Source organism: Lotus japonicus, chromosome 4 (assembly GCF_012489685.1).
Source record: "Lotus japonicus ecotype B-129 chromosome 4, LjGifu_v1.2".
Classification (NCBI taxonomy): Eukaryota; Viridiplantae; Streptophyta; class Magnoliopsida; order Fabales; family Fabaceae; genus Lotus; species Lotus japonicus.
The window spans coordinates 74,268,458-74,288,263 of NC_080044.1; the positions used below are offsets into that span (position 1 = coordinate 74,268,458).

At 35.2% G+C, this 19,806-nt stretch overlaps 2 protein-coding genes across 6 annotated transcripts; both read left to right on the top strand.

Moving 5' to 3' along the window:
- Positions 1–1,831: 1,831 nt before the first annotated feature.
- LOC130711227 (putative ABC transporter C family member 15) lies at positions 1,832–10,136 on the top strand. 3 transcript variants are annotated; one of them, XM_057560752.1, is made up of 13 exons: positions 1,832–1,918; positions 2,011–2,893; positions 3,286–4,715; positions 4,834–4,920; positions 5,001–5,594; positions 5,681–5,845; positions 6,051–6,345; positions 7,190–7,710; positions 7,782–7,845; positions 7,971–8,210; positions 8,475–8,720; positions 8,970–9,208; positions 9,729–10,136. In XM_057560752.1, the coding sequence occupies exons 2-11, from the start codon at positions 2,065–2,067 to the stop codon at positions 8,591–8,593; spliced, it is 4,344 nt and encodes a 1,447-aa protein (XP_057416735.1). In that variant the 5' UTR covers positions 1,832–1,918; positions 2,011–2,064; the 3' UTR covers positions 8,594–8,720; positions 8,970–9,208; positions 9,729–10,136. The 3 variants fall into 3 exon arrangements, with proteins under 3 accessions (XP_057416735.1, XP_057416734.1, XP_057416736.1); XM_057560751.1 differs by having other exon boundaries at positions 8,959–9,208; positions 9,729–10,135; XM_057560753.1 differs by lacking the exons at positions 7,190–7,710; positions 7,782–7,845; positions 7,971–8,210; ... (1 more) ...; positions 8,970–9,208; positions 9,729–10,136 and adding an exon at positions 6,671–6,954.
- A 1,225-nt stretch (positions 10,137–11,361) lies between these two features.
- Positions 11,362–13,553, top strand: LOC130710946 (uncharacterized). Of its 3 annotated transcripts, none has more exons than XM_057560345.1 (5): positions 11,363–11,649; positions 11,959–12,081; positions 12,176–12,268; positions 12,357–12,449; positions 12,520–13,549. In XM_057560345.1, the coding sequence occupies exons 1-5, from the start codon at positions 11,583–11,585 to the stop codon at positions 12,561–12,563; spliced, it is 420 nt and encodes a 139-aa protein (XP_057416328.1). In that variant the 5' UTR covers positions 11,363–11,582; the 3' UTR covers positions 12,564–13,549. The 3 variants fall into 3 exon arrangements, with proteins under 3 accessions (XP_057416326.1, XP_057416328.1, XP_057416327.1); XM_057560344.1 differs by having other exon boundaries at positions 11,364–11,649; positions 12,176–12,240; positions 12,520–13,546; XM_057560343.1 differs by having other exon boundaries at positions 11,362–11,649; positions 12,357–13,553.
- Positions 13,554–19,806: the final 6,253 nt, after the last annotated feature.

The following is a 19,806-nucleotide window of genomic DNA, read 5'->3' on the forward strand; positions in this document are numbered from 1 at the left end:
TTACACTTTTAACCCTATAGTACAACTAATGTGTGATTTTAGTCTCTTTATTTTTTATTAGCAAATTTAGTCCTTCATTCGACTTAAAAACCCTTACATTCTAATTTTTTTAGTGATTTTTTCACAAATATAATTTGATTAAATTATTTTAATTAAACCTTCATCCACTCAAAACTTACAAGTTAAAATAATAAATTTCATCTACAATTTGCGAAAATCTCAAAATTCTTTCTATTGAAACCCTTGTAAATTCTTCAAATTTTAATATTTTTCACTAAAGCTTTTTACTTTTAAATTTTCAAATTTATATTATATTATATTATGAATCCATCGGCCCCAAAATATATTATGTATGAAATTTAACAAAGAGCACCAAATTTACTAATTTTTAAAAGCACATGGACTCAATTAGCTGGAAAAAACTAATGAACTAAAATTACACAAAATTCAAATAGGGATCAAAACTATAATTAAAAGCCTAAGTATTTAATCACATCTATCTATTTTTTCGTTTTAATTTAATTATAATATGTTTTTTAATTTAATTGCTTTCACAATTTCAAGTCGGATAGAACCATTATGAACAACAAAGTTATGACTACCAAGTATTTAAAGTAGTGTATTCACAAAATGAGTGTTTAAACTATAACAACCTCGTGTCAACTGATCTACTCGCTTCTTCATGATAATTATAACATGCTTTGATGATTATATCTGATCAATTTCAATGCGTAAAAAAAAAGTCTAATTGAATTTGGTGTAAAAGTACTATACTGTCAAAATAAAATAATAGAAATATAGTTATAAACTTAATAAAATAATTACATCAAATAAAATAATCTCATGAACATACGTCGGTACAACCGCTAATCTTGGGGCATCCCAAACAAAGATATTTTAAAAATATTTATCGTCGCAGAACAAACAAGTAGAAACTTAAATTGTCCTTTCTGATCCTGAATATTTGTCGGAATCTGACCATCCAAAATATTTTAAACTCTTCAAACATATAACACAATAGTGTTGACCCAAATTTATAGATACGTTTGTACAGAAAAAAAGTTATAGATACACTTTTTTTTTATGACATCGATGAAAAAATGTACACCTCTAACTCTAACCATGCATCATGGTCAATGTGAATGCAGCCATAGGAAGAGACAAGCTTGCTGGTTTTGGGATGGTGGCCAGGGATACCAATGGCGAGATTATAGCCTTAGCTTCCATGTATTCGTCGGTGGTGGTGTGTCGCCAACTATTGGAGAGACTCTTTCGCTTCAATGGGCTATGGAATTAGCTACTCAGTTGAGGTTCAGGAGGGTTATGTTTGAAACCAATTGTCTTCCTTTGTTCCAGGCTTGAAAGAAGGCTACATGAAACTCTTACTTATTTTCTGTTATTCAGAATTATTGCTTTCATTTTTGTAATTTTTTGACTTCGTTGATATTTCTTTTGTTCGTCGTGATGACAATACTGTAGCTAATTATCTTGTGCAGAATGCTTCTATCTTTTCCAATGAAGTCTGGATGGAGGAATGTCTGCCGAGTTTAATACCTTTATTACACAATGACGTTTTGACTTCTATGTCGATTTGATTTTAATGAGAATTTGCTAGTTAAAAAAAACCATAATTTCTTAAAAAAAAAACCATCATTTCCAATTATTTCTGGTAGATAGAGAGAGAATATTCGGTCAAAATAATTTGGAGGAAATCTCTTATGTAATATCTTTGAAATTAAATCCAATTAATGATAAAGATGAAAAAGAAATGTAAGAGAAAATGACAGTTTATAAGCCACTATATAAGAATGAATGTTTTATTTTAATCAAAGGACCTACAAGAACATAACACTCGCCGCACACTCACTAGGAACACGCTCGCGTAAATTCTTCTTTGCCTCGTTTCCTAATTCCACAGGTTTCAAACGCATTCTTCCATTTTTCTCTTCTTCTTAATTTTCAATTTTTTTCATTCCACAAATTGATTAAATTATTCACAACATTTTGCAGATTCTTCATCTTCATCATCATTGTTTTGTACAAAAACTTACCACTGACATAACAATGGCGGTTCTGGATGTCCTTTTCGGAATAGCCAATGTCACATTCTTCTACACAATCTTAATATGGGTTTTGGTTGATAGTTTGAGACAGAGCAAGCTTAACAACAACATTGTATATTCCAAACAATGGCCAACATTTTTCACCACCGTAACTGTTCTCTTTAATGTTGTTATTTCCCTCTTGAACATGGCTTTTGTGTTTCATGAATACACAACTCAGAAAACCATAGGGTATAACTCATTTTCCTTAGCTCTAACATGGGTTTTGGCCACAGTGGTTTCATTTTACTCAATGAGGACTACACTCAGGGAGAACAATAAAAGGTTCCCTCTTGTTCTAATTCTTTGGTGGTTTTTCACCACTCTGACAGAGATTTTCTTAGTGTGTTTGGAGCTAGTGAGAAATGTTGAATCTGTTAATTGGTGGGTTTTCTTGTCAGAGGAGAACATAGTTGGTACTGTTTCTTTGCCTATGTTGTTACTTCTCTGTTGCAATGTGTTTTGTGGAAGGGAAAAAAGTGATGTGGAAGAGCAATTGCTTCAGAAAGAGGTGGAATCTTCAATGGAAATGAATGAACAAGAGGCTTTTACAGAGGCTAGTACATGGAGCAAAGTAACTTTCAGATGGCTGAACCCTATATTCCACAGGGGTAGGGTTCAAAAACTTGAGCTTGGTCACATTCCTTCTGTTCCTCTTCCTGAGACAGCAGAAAGTGCTTGTTCTGTGTTGCAAGAATCACTTCGCAAACAGAAACTTGAAGGGGCTTCATTGACAAAAGCTATTTTCCATTCTGTGTGGAAGCCATTGGCATTTAATGCAGTTTTAGCAGGTATGTTTTATTTAATCTTATTTCTACTGGATTTTATGTTCTTCTTTGTAGCATTAAGCCTCGTTTGGAAGTGCTTATATGAGCTTTTCTTACAACATAAACAATTATTTCCATTGCTGTTACTTTCTGGATTTTATGTACTTCTATGTAGCATTAAGAGCTTTATGTAAATAGCTTATAGCCTACATTTTAGTTGTTTTGAGCTTATTTCCATTAGCCGTTGAGAATTGAGATTAGCTTATAAATAAGAGGCTAAGAGCTTATGCTTACCTATAATATATTTTAAGTTTATTTCAATAAGTTTATCAAATTAGCTTATGATATTTATTAAGTTATCTAACCAAACGCATCCAAGTCTTTTATATACTGATTATTAATTAATTTATTTGTAGGTGTGAACACTATTGCCTCTTATATTGGTCCATTGTTGATTTCAAGCTTTGTGAATTTTTTACTGGAGAATGATGATAGTTCAAGTATCCAATATGGGATGGTTCTAGCATTCATTTTCTTCCTCTCTAAGACGGTGGAGTCATTGAGTCAAAGACAATGGTACTTTGGGGCTCAACGAATTGGAATTCGGGTGCGTTCAGCTCTTATGACTCTAGTTTATAGCAAGTCTCTATTGATGAAATGTGCTGGACCAACACATGGCAAGATCATTAACTTGATCAATGTGGATGTTGAAAGAATTGGGGACTTTTGTTGGTACATTCATGGGATTTGGTTGCTTCCAGTTCAGGTTATTTTGGCCTTAGTCATCTTGTACATAAATCTTGGTTCTACCGCTTCCTTTGCTGCATTTGCTGTCACGATTTTTGTCATGGTGTGCAACACACCTTTGGCCAATAAGCAAGAAAATTTGCACTCTAAAATCATGGAAGCTAAGGACTCAAGAATAAAAGTGACTTCTGAGACCATGAAGAACATCAGAATCTTGAAAATGCATTCATGGGAATGTAGTTTCTTGCAGAAAATCCTCCAACTTAGGGATAATGAGAGGAGGTGGTTGCAGAGATACCTCTACACATGCTCAGCAATTGCTACTCTATTCTGGGCATCTCCAACTTTGGTTTCTGTTGTCACTTTTGGGGCTTGTATCCTAGTGAAGACAGAGCTAACTGCTGCTAAAGTCCTCTCAGCGTTGGCCACATTTCGTATTTTACAAGAACCAATCTACAACTTACCTGAGCTCATTTCCATGATAACACAAACAAGAGTCTCGGTTGATCGAATCCAGGAATTTGTGAAGGAAGATGATCAAAACCAATTCATGAATAGGGATCCTCCAAAAACTTCAGGATTTGCTATTGAAATCAACCCAGGCGAATATTCATGGGAGACAAATAATCAAACCTTCAAGAAACCGACCATTCAGATTATAGAAAAATTAATGATAAAGAAAGGAAAGAAGGTAGCAGTTTGTGGGTCGGTAGGATCGGGCAAATCAAGTTTGCTATGTTGTATGCTTGGGGAGGTTCCATTAGTCTCTGGGGCCTTAACCAACATCTATGGGAGTAAAAGTTATGTAGCCCAAAGTGCCTGGATACAATCTGGAACTATAAGGAAGAATATATTGTTTGGAAAGAAAATGAATAGAGACTTTTATGAGAATGTTTTGGAGTGTTGTGCTTTGCACCAGGATATCAACTTATGGAGTGATGGAGATTTGACTCTGGTGGAGGAGAGGGGTATAAACTTAAGTGGAGGGCAAAAACAGCGAATTCAACTAGCAAGGGCAGTTTACAATGATTCAGACATTTATTTTCTTGATGATCCTTTTAGTGCGGTCGATGCACATACCGCGACTCATTTGTTTAAGGTTAGTAGTGCTGATGATTATTGCTATGGTGTTTTTTCCATTCATGCTCATGAACTTCATTATTTCACTTTATTTTTTTTTTCAATGAACTTCACCAAAAAGTGGAAATTTTATGCAGAAATGTCTTTTGGAGCTATTATATGATAAAACAGTTGTGTATGCTACCCATCAGCTGGAATTCTTGGAAGCTGCAGATCTTATTATAGTAAGCTACCGAACACTTTTCTTTCACTGATAAAATTAGAATGATTGATGGAATTCTCACCAGTAATATACTTTTGGCAGGTATTGAAAGATGGGAAAATAGTTGAGTCAGGAGGATACAATGATCTCATAGCACGCCCCAATTGTGAACTTGTTCGACAAATGGCTGCTCATGAAGAAGCAGTAAACCATATAAATCCATGCCAAGAAGATGATTCTGTTGGCTCCAGACCCTGCCAAAAAAATCAAATTGAAGCTGTGGAAGAAAATATTCAAGAGACTATCATGGATTGGAAGAGAACCAAAGAAGAGGAAGCAATGACGGGTCGAGTGAAATGGAGTGTTTACTCAACCTTTGTCACTTCCGCTTATAGAGGAGCACTAGTGCCGATCATTCTCCTTTGTCAAGTTCTCTTTCAAGTATTGCAAATGGGAAGCAATTATTGGATTTCTTGGGCAACAGAGGAGCGGGGCAGGGTGAGTAATGGGGAGCTTATGGGAACATTTATTCTTCTGTCTGGTGGCAGCTCCATCTTCATACTAGGAAGGACTGTTTTAATGGCAACAGTTGCCGTCGAGACTGCTCAGCGTCTTTTTCATGGAATGATCTCATCACTTTTCAGGGCACCTGTGTCATTTTTTGACGCCACACCTTCAAGCAGGATTATGAGCAGGGTAAGTTTCACCATGGTTATGCATTTGATCATTCATTGCTATCAGTTTTATTCATATTTCAATCACTCTCTTTATGACCATTGCAGTCATCAACGGATCAAAGTACTGTAGATACTGACATACCATTCAGATTAGCTGGACTAGTATTTGCACTCATCCAGTTATTGAGTATCATCATACTAATGTCCCAAGCTGCATGGCAAGTCATTCTTCTCTTTTTTGTGGTTCTTGCTATCTCCATCTGGTATCAGGTAAGGATTATCAATCTTTGAAATTTACTAAATCTAAATTACATCATTTTCATGTTAAGATCTTACAAAGCATGACCTAAAAAGATTATAGGTCAGTTCATTTCATGAGAAACCTCATTTTGCAATAAACCTTTGCATGTTGTGCTCACCTCTTCCATGATTCAACCTAGTATTCTAATGATGAGGGAGTTATGTACTTCTGCAGGCTTATTATATCACTACAGCAAGGGAATTAGCCAGGATGGTAGGGATTCGAAAGGCACCAATCTTGCATCACTTCTCTGAATCAATTGCTGGGGCTGCTACGATCCGTTGTTTCAATCAAGAGCAAATATTTTTAACCAAAAAAATGGCTCTAATTGATGATTATTCTCGGGTAGCCTTTCACAATTATGCCACCATGGAATGGTTATCAGTCCGAATCAACTTTCTCTTCAATTTGGTCTTCTATTTTGTTCTTGTCATCTTGGTCACTCTACCGAAGTCTGCCATTGACCCCAGTAAGTTTCTTACTACCCATTTCTTCTTATAAGTGATAGAGGTTCATACTATTGTGACTACCAATTTTCTACTAGTGCAATTAAGAAACTCCATGTAAAGTTACAGGTTATTGATTAACCTCTGGTTACAATTGTTGTGACTTCACAACCAAAAGAAAAATAATTTTGAAGATAAATTGATTTTTTCTACTTGAGCCTTCTAAAGGTGACTGTAATACCATGATTCTAAGTAACTAATTATTGATCTATGGGAATTGGCAAATATACAACACTAGAATAACTTTTGTTCTATGTTACTTATGTGTATTATTATGTGTAATTTCAGTGTATCATGGAAATATGTTAAAAAGGAAACCTAGTGCTTTGAAGCTACTGCCACGGCAGGGTTCCGCAAAGTGTTTGATCCATCACGGATCTAGGCAGTCTTACATTACATTTTCAAGAGGCTGTTTTTTTGTATATGTTTTTCCTCTCTCAAGATAGTACTCAAAGCATAAGGAGAGGTTCTCGAATAAGTCATTTCTAATAAGTTTAAGCGCATGAGACCAGTATGCCTCAGCTTAAGGCAGAATGTTAGAAGCATCTATTATGTCTAGGTTTTGGAAAAATGCTTAGGCTCAATGTATCAGGTAACTATAGAGTTTAGGGAAATTGTATCTTTGTACTAATATTGCATCTGTGTTGTGGTTGAATACCTCTCAACAATATGTATAAATAATGCCTGTTAAAACGGTAAAGAAATAATTTAGATTGGATCAACTAACAAGTACATCAGATTTTAAAGTTGGTTCTAATAGAAATCTTGGTTTCATATCTTCAACTTATTGCTTCATCTGGTTTTCAGGCTTGGCAGGGCTAGTTGCTACTTATGGTTTGAACTTGAACGTGCTTCAGGCTTGGGTGATTTGGAATCTTTGCAATGTTGAAAACAAAATGATATCTGTTGAGAGAGTATTGCAATTCTCTAACATACCAAGTGAAGCACCATTAATTATTGAAGATTGTAGGCCTGAACCAGAGTGGCCTGGGGATGGAAAAATTGAACTCCATAACCTTCATGTACAGTATGATCCTGCTGCTCCTATGGTTCTCAAAGGTGTAACTTGCGTCTTCCCAGGACGAAAGAAAATTGGAGTTGTAGGCAGGACAGGGAGTGGAAAATCTACTCTGGTGCAAGCCCTATTTCGAGTGGTGGAGCCTTTGGAAGGGTGCATACTCATTGATGGTGTAGATATTTCCAAGATTGGTCTGCAAGATTTAAGATCTAAGCTTGGCATAATTCCTCAGGATCCGACCTTGTTTCTAGGTACCGTAAGGACGAACTTGGATCCTCTGGAACAACATACAGATCAAGAACTTTGGGAGGTTAGTACTAAATTACTTTCTTGAAAATGTCAATATTTATCTCATTACTAAAGAAAACTGTACTTTTTCAGGTTCTAAGCAAATGCCATCTTGCCGAAATAGTAAAGCAAGATCCAAGGCTTCTTCATGCACCAGGTATAGATATATCTGTTAAACCAATCAGATCATTAAGAAGATAACATAATAACCGCTCCTCCTGCTCTTCAGTTATGGTGAAGTTTTTTCTTTTTCTTAAATGCTTGTATTGCAAATTTGTGTAGTGGCTGAAAATGGAGAAAATTGGAGTGTCGGACAAAGACAGCTAGTTTGCCTTGCTAGGTTGCTACTGAAGAAAAGAAAAATTTTGGTGCTTGATGAGGCAACTGCATCGATAGACACTGCAACTGATAATTTAATTCAGAAGACTATCAGGGAAGAAACAAGCGGATGCACTGTCATTACTGTGGCACACAGAATTCCTACAGTCATTGATAATGATTTGGTGTTGGTCCTTGATGAAGGTAATAGAAGACTCAATATGTTCTTCAATATTATAATCATAGCATTAATGACAATTAAACATAGGAGAACATATTTTCTCAAATATAGCAGTGTATCAGACCATCCAGAAGGATTTAACTGGAGGATTTTTTTAGGGAAGGTGAAAAAGGAATTCACATATTGGTGCTAGGTTGAGTTTAACTTAATTTTCATGAATAATGGTAGTACTGCACTCTATTTTGTGAACTTGGAGCTAATAAACACTACTGTTCGGATGTATACAGGGACAATTGCTGAGTATGATCAACCATCTCAATTGTTACTGAACAATTCTTCTTCATTCTCGAAGTTGGTTTCAGAATTTGTGAGGAGATCATCCCAAAGTAACTGCCACAAAGGATAACGAATGAGAACAAACACAATTCATTATTTCAATGCTGAGGAGAATGATTTCTGACAATGGAAAGCAGCTCAACAAGTCCTGAGACATTTACAACCTAACGATGAAAGTCAATATATATTGGGGCATGGTAATCATGATGCATAGTTATTTCACAAGCTTGAATGATTTTCAAACTGACTTTTCCTGTTTCAAACCATTTACCTCTTGCAATATTGGTTTCATTGCAAGTTATTTATAATGTTAATGACAACTCTAAATTTGGAGCTTCAGAGCCCTAGACAAGGCATCAAGAGACCTGTTTTTTATGATCCAATTTTTTGGATGTCATATCTCATATCTCATATCTTGTGCATTAAAATGAACAGTTATGATCCAGGTGTAACTCTTAAGCTGGCCAAGTTACACATACCAATGAAGGTTTTTATGTGGCTGGCGGAGAGCAGTGTGTGGACGGGGTATTTGTAAAAGACTCTTCGATTTTAAGTTAGTGGAAGAACCAACAGAATGAGACTAAGGTGAACAGTGATATGCTGTTGTTACTTTCTTTGTATTTGCTGTCCATCATTAACCAAGACCTGGATGCAGATATTACTTTTCACAGAGGCATTTCTCCTGGTAAATTCTCCAGTTTATCTTGAACAAAACTTTCATTCCTTGAACATATATTACCAAAATTGCAATATTTAACTAGTGCTCCTTTATGTTGTTTGGTTATTTCCTTTGACCTCACAATGTCATTGCATTTGTAGCTGAAAATATTATTCTTCCAGATGTGCATTTGTAAATGACTTTTATACTTAGGTAACAGTTTTCTCCACAAATTAGAATTGTGTGCACTGTTTTATGCCTCTCACCTCAAATTATTAAAGAATCCCCTATCTTGGTCTGATGTCCATCCCTACATTGATTTTAGAGACACATGTTCCCAGTTTTGAGAGAAGTTTCAGTTGAAATTCCAAACTCTTAATCTTGTCTTAATCTATGACTGTTTTAGTAGCTTTTGCATTATAATGTTTTACCACTTTGAAATACAGAAGGATATCACTTGCATTTACCATATTCTGCTGATGATCTTTTTCATTGAGGCTCTAAATTGGATGAGCTTATAACCTCTAGTTTTTGTTTTCTGAATTAGGTATCATCTGTTTATGATCAATCTAGAATGCAAGAAATTTGAGGAAATTCTAATGAGCTGATTTGTAACTGTGAGGAGCTGATCTGTTCAATTTGCAAAGGTTACTGATTCAGAGAATTCTCAGTGACTGATCTGCTATGCTCCAGATTCATGAGGCCCATTCCAGAGCTAGTTGGATAAGTTGGTATCAATAGAAGAAAACCTCTAAGATGGAATATTATGTTGTAGGTGGTAGGTGAAATAATAAAGTATTATGTCCAATTTTGAGAAAAAGGTGAAAGTTACCTTGTTAGAGTTTTTCTATGAAATGTATCAAACTTGCACCAGGCTATTCAATCTGATTCTTTATTGTGCCCAACTCAAACTCTGTTTAGTTGATGCAGAGTTAAGGACCAATTACTCTTTTCAGTATTTTTAAGAAAAATCAGAGAGAATCAAACACTAACTATACAAACGAGAAAAATAAGAGAGAAACAAACACTAACAATTACTCTTTTGGACAAATAAGTTTAACCCCTGCTCCTCAATTCACTATACCAAATACTTCACAAATCACTCCTCTCAAGGTTAATCTTGCTGACAAATATCGCTATGTAAGGTTCTCATGCACATGCCTCCACAACAACATAGTACTCGATCACCCCCTGCAGTTGTGTAACTTTTGTTCTCTTCTTTTACTCTCCGAAAGCAATAGATAAGAAAATGAAGACAAAATTGTGGTTGATAGAAATTTTTAAGAAAATATTCCTTGAAAGGCAAACTAGTACTTGTCAGTATTCATAAAACACATTTGCAATTCGGCCATTCCCATGAAAACAAAGAATCCAATGCTACAATTTTCTCACTCACTCAGTAATGATGCTACAAAATAATGGAGGAGATGTAGAAGAAGCAAAGACAGAATCTGTAAAGGTAGTGGATGCTTTAGGTACCTAGACATGAGACCTTCACGTAATCACATGATTAGGTCAATAAATCACCAAAGGATGTGCCAATTGTTTTAACCTTAGTGAGAATCTTAGGATCGACCACTATACTATTATTACCACCCTCTAGGTACTTTTCCCTAATATCAATACACACATTTAGAAAAACAAGACCCTATGTACTTGTCTTCTTTTATTTCCCAACTTTGTGTTTGCATTGGTGGCCAATTAAGTCTGCTACTTGAACCATTATAGCATAGAATTATGATGCACATCGTCCTCATCAACCTTCCTTCTAATTACTATTAGCCAAAACACACTGCACTATCAATGGCCTTAGAAGAACTACTACCACCATAAAAAGATATTAGTTGATACCTCTTTTTTTTAAGCAAGTGATCAAAATCATATTCCAAGTAGGAATAAGAGGCCCGGTACGTTCATGTGATCTTTGGAGAGAAACACAATCATTCATGCAAAATGCATGTAAGGCGAAAACTGATGGCTCGTGTATGTTTCTACTAAAACATGATAATCTAGTCACCACCTAGTCACTCATCAATTACATTTTCAATTTGAAAAAAGACATGTTGACATTGCAATTATACGAGAAATATATTAATGAAGGTACAAATTAAATGGTTCCTTAATCCATATACATCAATTTGAGATTAAACTTTGCCTTAGGCCTATATATACATATTAAGTCTACCACGTTCTCAGCATCCTCTTCAAGCCCCTCATCACAACGCCTCACCCTTTCTCTCTTCCTCTTTCCCTTCAGCAAAGTAGAGTGCAAGCATTCCTTCCTCCTTTCTTCTTTCATTCATCCCTTCTCGCTTTCTTCTTTTGCATTCCTCTTCCTTTCTCTTTCTCTACCACCACTTCCCTCGCCATTTCCTACTGACTCCTCGGCCAAGGAGGAGCCATGGCTGCCGGAGCCACTCCACCATGTGATAAATCAGACGCAAAAGTAACATGGTTGTTTCTCAATGGTGATTCTTCTTCTCTTTCCATTTTCAGTTTCACTCTGCTTGGTTTTCCTGTTTGTTCTGTTTGTTCCTCTCCCCAATCTCAGCATGACTTTGAAGTTTCTCTCTTTTTTCATTTCAATCTATATATGTACTTATATATAGATCCGCAGAATCTAAAGCAAAATGAACACGAGAGAGTGGCATTCATTCATTCATAGTGTAGCAAACTATTATCTTAGCTGTTCTTTCCCTTCTCATATTCTACCTATTGTGCCATGCATTTTTCCGCTAAAAAAATTAACTTTTCTTTGTTTGTGTTCACTTTTACAGAAGTCATTGCAGTTTTTTACTCTGATCCAGTCATTGAGTATCATAATGCTAATGTCTCCGACTGTCTGGAAAGTCATTCTCCTCTTTCTTGCGGTTCTTGCCATCTCCATCTGTTATTATTAGGTAAGAACTATCTATCTTTGAAATTTGCACAAACTAAATCACACCATTTTCTTGTTACGATCTTAAAATTTATGAAAGTCAGTTCCTTGTGCAGACATCTGTTTGCTGGATGATCCTTTTAGAACCGTGGATGCACATACAAGAACTCATCTATTCCAGGTTAGAAGTGCTGATGATTATTTCTATGGTATTTCTCCCATTCATGCTCATGGATTTTCTTATTTCATTTTTTTTTAAATTCATTGAACTTGACCACAAAGTGGAATGTTATGCAGAAATGTCTTATTATGGAGCTTTGGCATATGATAAGATGGTTGTGTATGCTACCCATCATCTGGAATTGTTGGAAGCTGCTGCTCTCATTTTTTGTAAGATACCAGGCATTTTTCTTTCACTTATTAGAATAATTGATGGGATTCTCACTAGTACTTTTGGCAGGTACTCGAAGATGGAAAAATAATCGAGTCAAGAGTGTACAATGATCTCATAGGATGCTTCAAGAGCGCACAATGATCTCATAGGATGCCCAAACAGCAAATTGATGCAATAAATGGCTGTTGATGAAGCAGTTAACCAAATAAGTCCCTGCCAAGAAGATGATTCTGGTGGCTCCAGGCCCGGCCAAAAAGATCAAATTGAAGTGGTGGAAGAAAATGTGCCGGAGACCATCATGGATAGGAAGAGAACCAAAGAAGAGGAAGCAATGACGGGTTAAGTGAAATGGAGTGTTTACTCAACCTTTGTCACTTCAGCTTGTAGAGGACCTTTAGTTCCCATTATTCTCCTTTGTCAAATTCTCTTCCAAGGGGCAGGGTGAGCGATGGGCATTTTATGGGAATCTATATTAATTCTTCTGTCTAGTGCTAGCTCCATCTTTATGATGGGAAGGGCGCTACTAATGTCGACAGTTGCTCTAGAGACTGTTGAGCGTCTTTTTCATGGAATGATCACCTGTTGCATTTTTTGATGTCACACCTTCAAGCAGAATTATGAGTAGGGTAAGTTTCACCATGATTATGTATAAGATGAAGATGCATCAGTTGTGGCCCTGTTGCCGCCATCACCACTAGGTGGTGGAGGTTTTGAAAAGGAAAAATGTCAAGTGGGCAAGGTACCCGAGATACTGTTGTAATATGGATCATTAGTATCCCTATATAAATAGGCATGTAATACTGAAACTCTAATTATTGTATTTAGAACGAACCGAATCAACTAGACGGAACTATAGCTGCTCTATAGTCGCAGATGTAAGCAATTTGATCGAAGTACGTGACCAAAACTTTTATGTGTTTCTCTTTACTTTCATTTGTATTTGCGTTTTTGTTCAAACACAAGGAAAAGTTGAAGTTTGATAGAAGGAATGCTACGTTTTCTGGTGGCGGCTTATCGATCATTTCTCATGTCTTCATGTGTATGAAAGTGCTATGCCATTGTTGTGTCTTTAATTTGTGTTGATGTTTCAAAAATTGTAAAATGGTCCTTAATATTTTAGAATCAATTTTTATTTTATAAGTAAAATTGAAGTTATAATAGAATATCTATTTTTGAGGAACTATCAGCCCGTTGCTATTCCAAGTTCTTTTTTCAATTTTGTTGGATTTGCTTATCAGTGGTTTCCCAAGTGAAAGGGTTGGTTTGTTGAATGTTGTTTATGTCATGGATGATTTCAATGAATCCCTAGTGCATATTGGTAGTGAGAAATTCTACCAATGCAAAACCTAGCAGAACTTAGAAAAAGAAAATAAGAAAAGACACCAAAAAGAAGAGCAAAGCTCAATTTTCTCAATTCCTTCTGAAACTGAAAATACAATTGGACTATTAGAAACAAGTAATTAACATGGAGGTCAAAAAAGTGATGACATGAGCATGGAGCAATTTTTTTGGATAATCCAATTATTCCATGGGCCTGCTACCTGATTAGTAACCCACAATAGGGACAGGGGACCATGTGAATGATTTAATTTGTAAGCATTTTATTTTCGACAATCCTATTTGATAATGATATATGCAGAAGAAACGGCAAAATATATATATATCTCAGATTTTTCATATCAGGTTCTCCTCCACATAACTAGGTAGTACGATTAATCAAATACTGTTGGGTTTATATTAGTAGGGTTAAATATGTTCTTAGTCTTGATGACTAGATCACTATCATAGTATCACTTAACATAGGAATGCCTTTATTAAGTGTCCATCCCGTACTCCTTCGCACTCTAATTTGTCCAGTTAGCAATCTTCTTATATAATGGCTTGACACTGTGACTAAATGAGACTAATCTGGAAGCTAATAAGTAGTAATTTCATTTATATTCTCCTTCATCAAAATGTGTGCAGTGTTTATTATGAATAATGTTCTCTTACACTTTTATGACACTCACAACAAGTTAAAGATAGGAAGAGAAGCTAGAGAAAAATAAGAGATGTGATCGGAAAAGAAGAGAAATATGAAGAAAAAGTGAAAGTAAAAGTAAAATCTGAATGAATCACTACTAATTAATTGAATTGAAGTTTCATGTGAGCAGGGGTGGATTCAGACTGTATATAACATTAAAGAAATTATAGACTAAAATATGTTGAAAATATTTTTTTTTCGAAAAAGAGAAATATTATAGATAAAACCATGAGAGAAAATTTCTCATGGAAATAGAAGAGTTTACCGTCTAAGGGTGATTAGATGACAAACACCCTCTGTCACAAAGTGATCTCCCCTGTATTTAGAGACATTCTTAAACAAAAAACATGGCAAACAAAATGCTAGGTCTTTAGATTCACTCTAATCAATTGAATCATACAAATCAAACAAATTTAATAATCAATTATGAACTATGTAATATATTAACACAGTCCAAAATTATATACAAGGTATCCACAAATAACAATCATTATTTACTCTCATTCTTGTCATCTCTATCTCTAACTTCATGACTATCACTATGTATTAAGAGTTACCACTAATAATATACAATTAAAAAAAAACTGGTGTGGCTAAAGCCACACCTAGCCTTAACATGAATCCGCCCATGCATGTGATGGAACGTATACGGTACAAAAGGCACCCACCCTTCTGCCCTTCATGCCTTTACATTTCAATGGTTTTTTTTTTTTGGTCGAACATTTCAATGGTAAATGGCAATGTCATTAAGCCTGGTCGGTGTGGGGGCCGGGCTCAGTACATATTTTTAGTCAACGAAACAGAATTCAAAAAGGCCCAACAAGGGCAAAATGGGTTACAAAGCAATCCACACAACCCGAATAGGAAGGTAGTGGATATAGCACGTGATACACGAGGAGAGCAAAATAATTGATGTGGGGAAAAGGAAAAGATGGCAAATAGTTGCCATGTTATCTCTTGCTTGTGAAGATGAGTGAAAAAATATGATTATGGGTTGGGTAATTTATGGAGCAACATGCATCATGTGACTACGTGAAGGTCTCATGTGTAAGTGCTATAGGGGTTTATTGCAGCATCCAATCCATGATTAGCTGACTCATCCAACATGAAGGATCCTTATCCAAGGATGATGAGTAGATTTTCACATAATCACACACGAATAATGTTTTCCTCACACCTTTACACCTAACACCTTTAGTGAGAGATAGAAATACGAGAAAGAAAAATAAGTGATATGATGAGTGTTGTGATAAAAATAAAAGAGAGAAATATGAAGAAAACTGAGGTGAAAATGATATGTAAGAAATTAAAATTAACAAGGTGTAAATATATCATTACTCTTGATACACAATATATAAAAATGTGACTGAACAGAATGAATGTCGCCAAATAATAGATGCTGCTGAAAGCTCCTTTAATTTTGATACGAAGAAATAAGGCATACACAGTTAAAGCTTCCGAGCATTGTGCTTGTATCCTTTACAAGACACACTGCAGAACGAGGACAAGCCTTTAATTTAAAGATGAAGTTTGATATACACTATGGAGGAATGCTACGGTTTCTGTTGGCTGGCCCGCTTATCGATCATTTCTCATGTATAACTTGTACATGTATGAAAGTGCTATGTCATTGTTGTATCTTTAATTGGTGTTGAAGTTTCAAAAACTGTAAAACTAATGGTCCTGATATTTTAGAACCAATTTTATTATAACTATAATTAAAGTTAGGGTCCCTTAAAGTTATAGTAGTATATTGATTCATTAAGAAGGAACTACATACGTACCGTTGCTATTCCAAGTTCTTTTATTTTTGGATTTGTTTATCAGTGGTTTCCCAAGTGAAAGCAGGGCTGGTTTGTTGAATGCTGTATAGGTCATGCATGGATGATGTTAATTCTCATAAGTAAAACTAGTTCAACAAAAAACTGGATGTTTTTTATGTCTGTTCTATTAATGTGTTCACGAATTATTATTGATGAGGTAATTCAATTAGCAACATTATGTCATCATGCAAATTAACCATATATACATGTACCAATTTTGTGAATTGCTTTTTCCTTACACATGTGCTCATAGAAGAACTTGGTGAAATAATGTGGCAAAGTAAGAAGCCTCCACTTTCTGAAAGCAATAGATCAGAAGTACAAGTAGACAAAAACACACACATAAATAACAAGTACTCCTCCATCATCACCATCACATAGGTACTTTGCTTTTTCTCTCTCAAAGTAATAGATAAGAGAAAGGAGGGCAAACATATACCGAAGCTGTCCATATCAATCTTTTCATCCAAGTTGAAGTTTAACATCATTTCCCCAATACATTTTTTTTTTCATTTTTCATTGGTATTCTGCAATAATAATCCTAATGCATACAAAAAGTTCTTTCAACCATGATTGATGTTTACATGACTCAAGTAGGACCCAAAACATCAAAAATATAAGTTGGTAGTTTGAATTTGAAGCACCATTGATTATCAAAACTAAGAAAACCCAACTCCTCCACCACTGTATTGCCTGGGGAATCCGATGAAAATCGATGTGGTGGGTGAATAATTGTTTGCTTCACATGATCTCCAACAAACAAACAATTCATTCCGTTCTCAAACTCAATGTTGCAAAAATGCTGAGCTATTTTGAGTGAGGATCCAAGAAGAGCCACTAGGCCTCCCCGACTTTTAGATTTCAATGCCTGATGAACCATGATTTAGCCACAGGACAGTACTTATCAGCTAACTATTACCTAATCAGATTGCTGAAGTACCAATCTAAGATGAATACTAATTAAGACATACTTCTATGTTAAATTAAACACACTTTATGTCTTTATCAATCCATCCATAAAAAGAAAAGAAAAGAAAAGAAAGAACTAACCATGTGATAAACATGCATCACAAACAAACCATGTGATGTGACCTAATCTTCAATGAAGTACTCATTTAATTGATTGAAGGCTTGTCGATTTCTGATTCTGATAATAAATTTTCACCCTGCTTACAGGTTACCAAATGGAGGGAAATTGCATGTTTGATGAAAAATGACGGCTCATGTTAGTCTATATTGAAATGGTGAAAAGTCCAATCACCAATCAATGAGTACGTTTTTATTTTCTTTTTAGTAGTGTTTGGCAAGCCACTAAACAGAGGAGGAGGGATCGTCATAACATGAAGCTCTGTTTCATGGGGGCTTGGGTGTACCTGCTTGATAATCTTTCAAGTTTCCACTAGCTTGGGTCACTATTATTGTCTTTATGGATTGAATTATTGAATGATAAATAAAAAAGAGCACCTATGAACCATAGCCTCAGTGTTCGTTCAACCACACTCAAAAGGAAACTAATTAACTCACTCCCATTCCTTCACAATCAAAATTCAAAAGGGTAATTCATATATTCATAAACGTGCAAAGACAAGCAATTGCTATATCGGCATGAGGCCCATTCAAATTTTGGAAATTAAATTGACCACATATGAGGTGGCACAAGAGTTTGGGACATGTACACATCACAAACCATGTGATCTGTGGGTCGGGGAGCAAGACCATCATTCATGCAAACACTGTTGTGTTCATGGTGCATGTGTACCAAACTTCAACTTTCTGAAAACCAAAGCTACAAATTAAAAGACATTACATCATGTCGCCTAATTAGCTTGCACGGGATGGATAGGTGTTGAAATATAAGAATTAAAAAACCAACATTAATATATTATTGCACAATCTCTGCCTTTTTTCTTTTTCTGTAAAACTTTCACACAATAAATGTACCACCTGTTACCAAATTGATCATGAAAAATTATGGCTCACGCATCTTGCTATCAAAATGGTGATACTATTACCCATGACATTTTCATTTAGTTAGTGTTCGAGTACTGTTTTGGCGGTAAAGGAGGAAATGAAAAAAGAGGCTAATTATCAGAAGTTTCAATTTGAAACTTCACAAGAATTTTCTTGTTGAAACTTGAAATTTTGTTTCTGTGTGTGATTTAGTACATGGGTACTATTGATTGATAACTTAGTCAATTAACCATCCTCCTTGTTATTTTGAGGTGAAGCAATTCTGTTCGACTGTTCTCTTCTTTTACTCTTTGAAAGCAATACATAAAAAAAGAAGTCATCAATCATACACACAAGTTGCCCATATCAATATTTCCATACTAATTAAGCTCAAATTCAACCTCATGTATGATCATATCCCAATGCATTTTCTTTTTCATATTCAATAAATGGTATTCACCACTTTATTTTATTTTTTATTATCACCACTTTTCTTTTTCACCATTGCAGCGCAACCATTTCCCATCATTTTCCCTATTCATTACCCACTTCAGTGCATGGACCCACGTAAACCTAATTCTTGGAGATCAATCATGAGTGGAATTGATATCACATGTGCCTAACTGCCTAAGTCTTAAATTCACACCTATCCTAGCATCTTCTTGTTGAACATTAATCCATGCATATTCCTTCACATAATCACATCCTTGATCATTAATTAATCAAAGATGTATCAAAATGAAACGAGGACTATTATTTTGCATCAAAAGGAGCTAGTTTACAACATAATCTAAAATGCACAACAACACAATTTGGGAGGTATCAAAAAGAAAATGCACAACAAATTCAGAGACCCTCAAGCAACCAATTAACAAATAATCTAACTCATCATCTAAATTTGTATGGTCAAATGTGATAATTGTGATTTAAATATGACATGCAATAGCTAATGTTCTACATACTCATACATGTAGTGTGGAATGTGTTAGGATGTGATTAGTAGGACAGTGGTTTGAGACTTTAGAATATTATGTTGAAACAGAGGAGCAAAGGTAGCAAGTAGAACGGTGTTGGTTTTGAAACCTGTGTATTATACAAGGCTTTTAGTTTGCTGGAGCTCACCTCACAAATGTGACTATCATGCCTATTTATAGGCTTGTCTTCACCACCGACTGTATATCTCGGTTGTTTAACTTTTTTAATTATTAGATAATTCTAGAGAGTTTCTAGATTTTACAAGGAAATACATTGTCTATATATTTCTAGTTCTATCATAGTATTATGTAGTAGTTTCCAGAAACTTGCAGCATATTTCAACAGAATGCTCTTTTCTTTACCAAGGATATATAAAAGAGCATTCCAAATTGTATGTTGTTTGAGATGATACAGTTCTAATTGAAAAATCAAGGAAATCGGTTAATTCAAAACTTGAGATTTGAAGGAAAACTTTGGAATGTAAGTGTTACATGCACATGAGAGAAGAAAAAAAAGATAAGAAAAAAAAAAGGCAAACATACACAAAAGTTGACTATGTCAATATTCCCTCTCTGCTCAAAT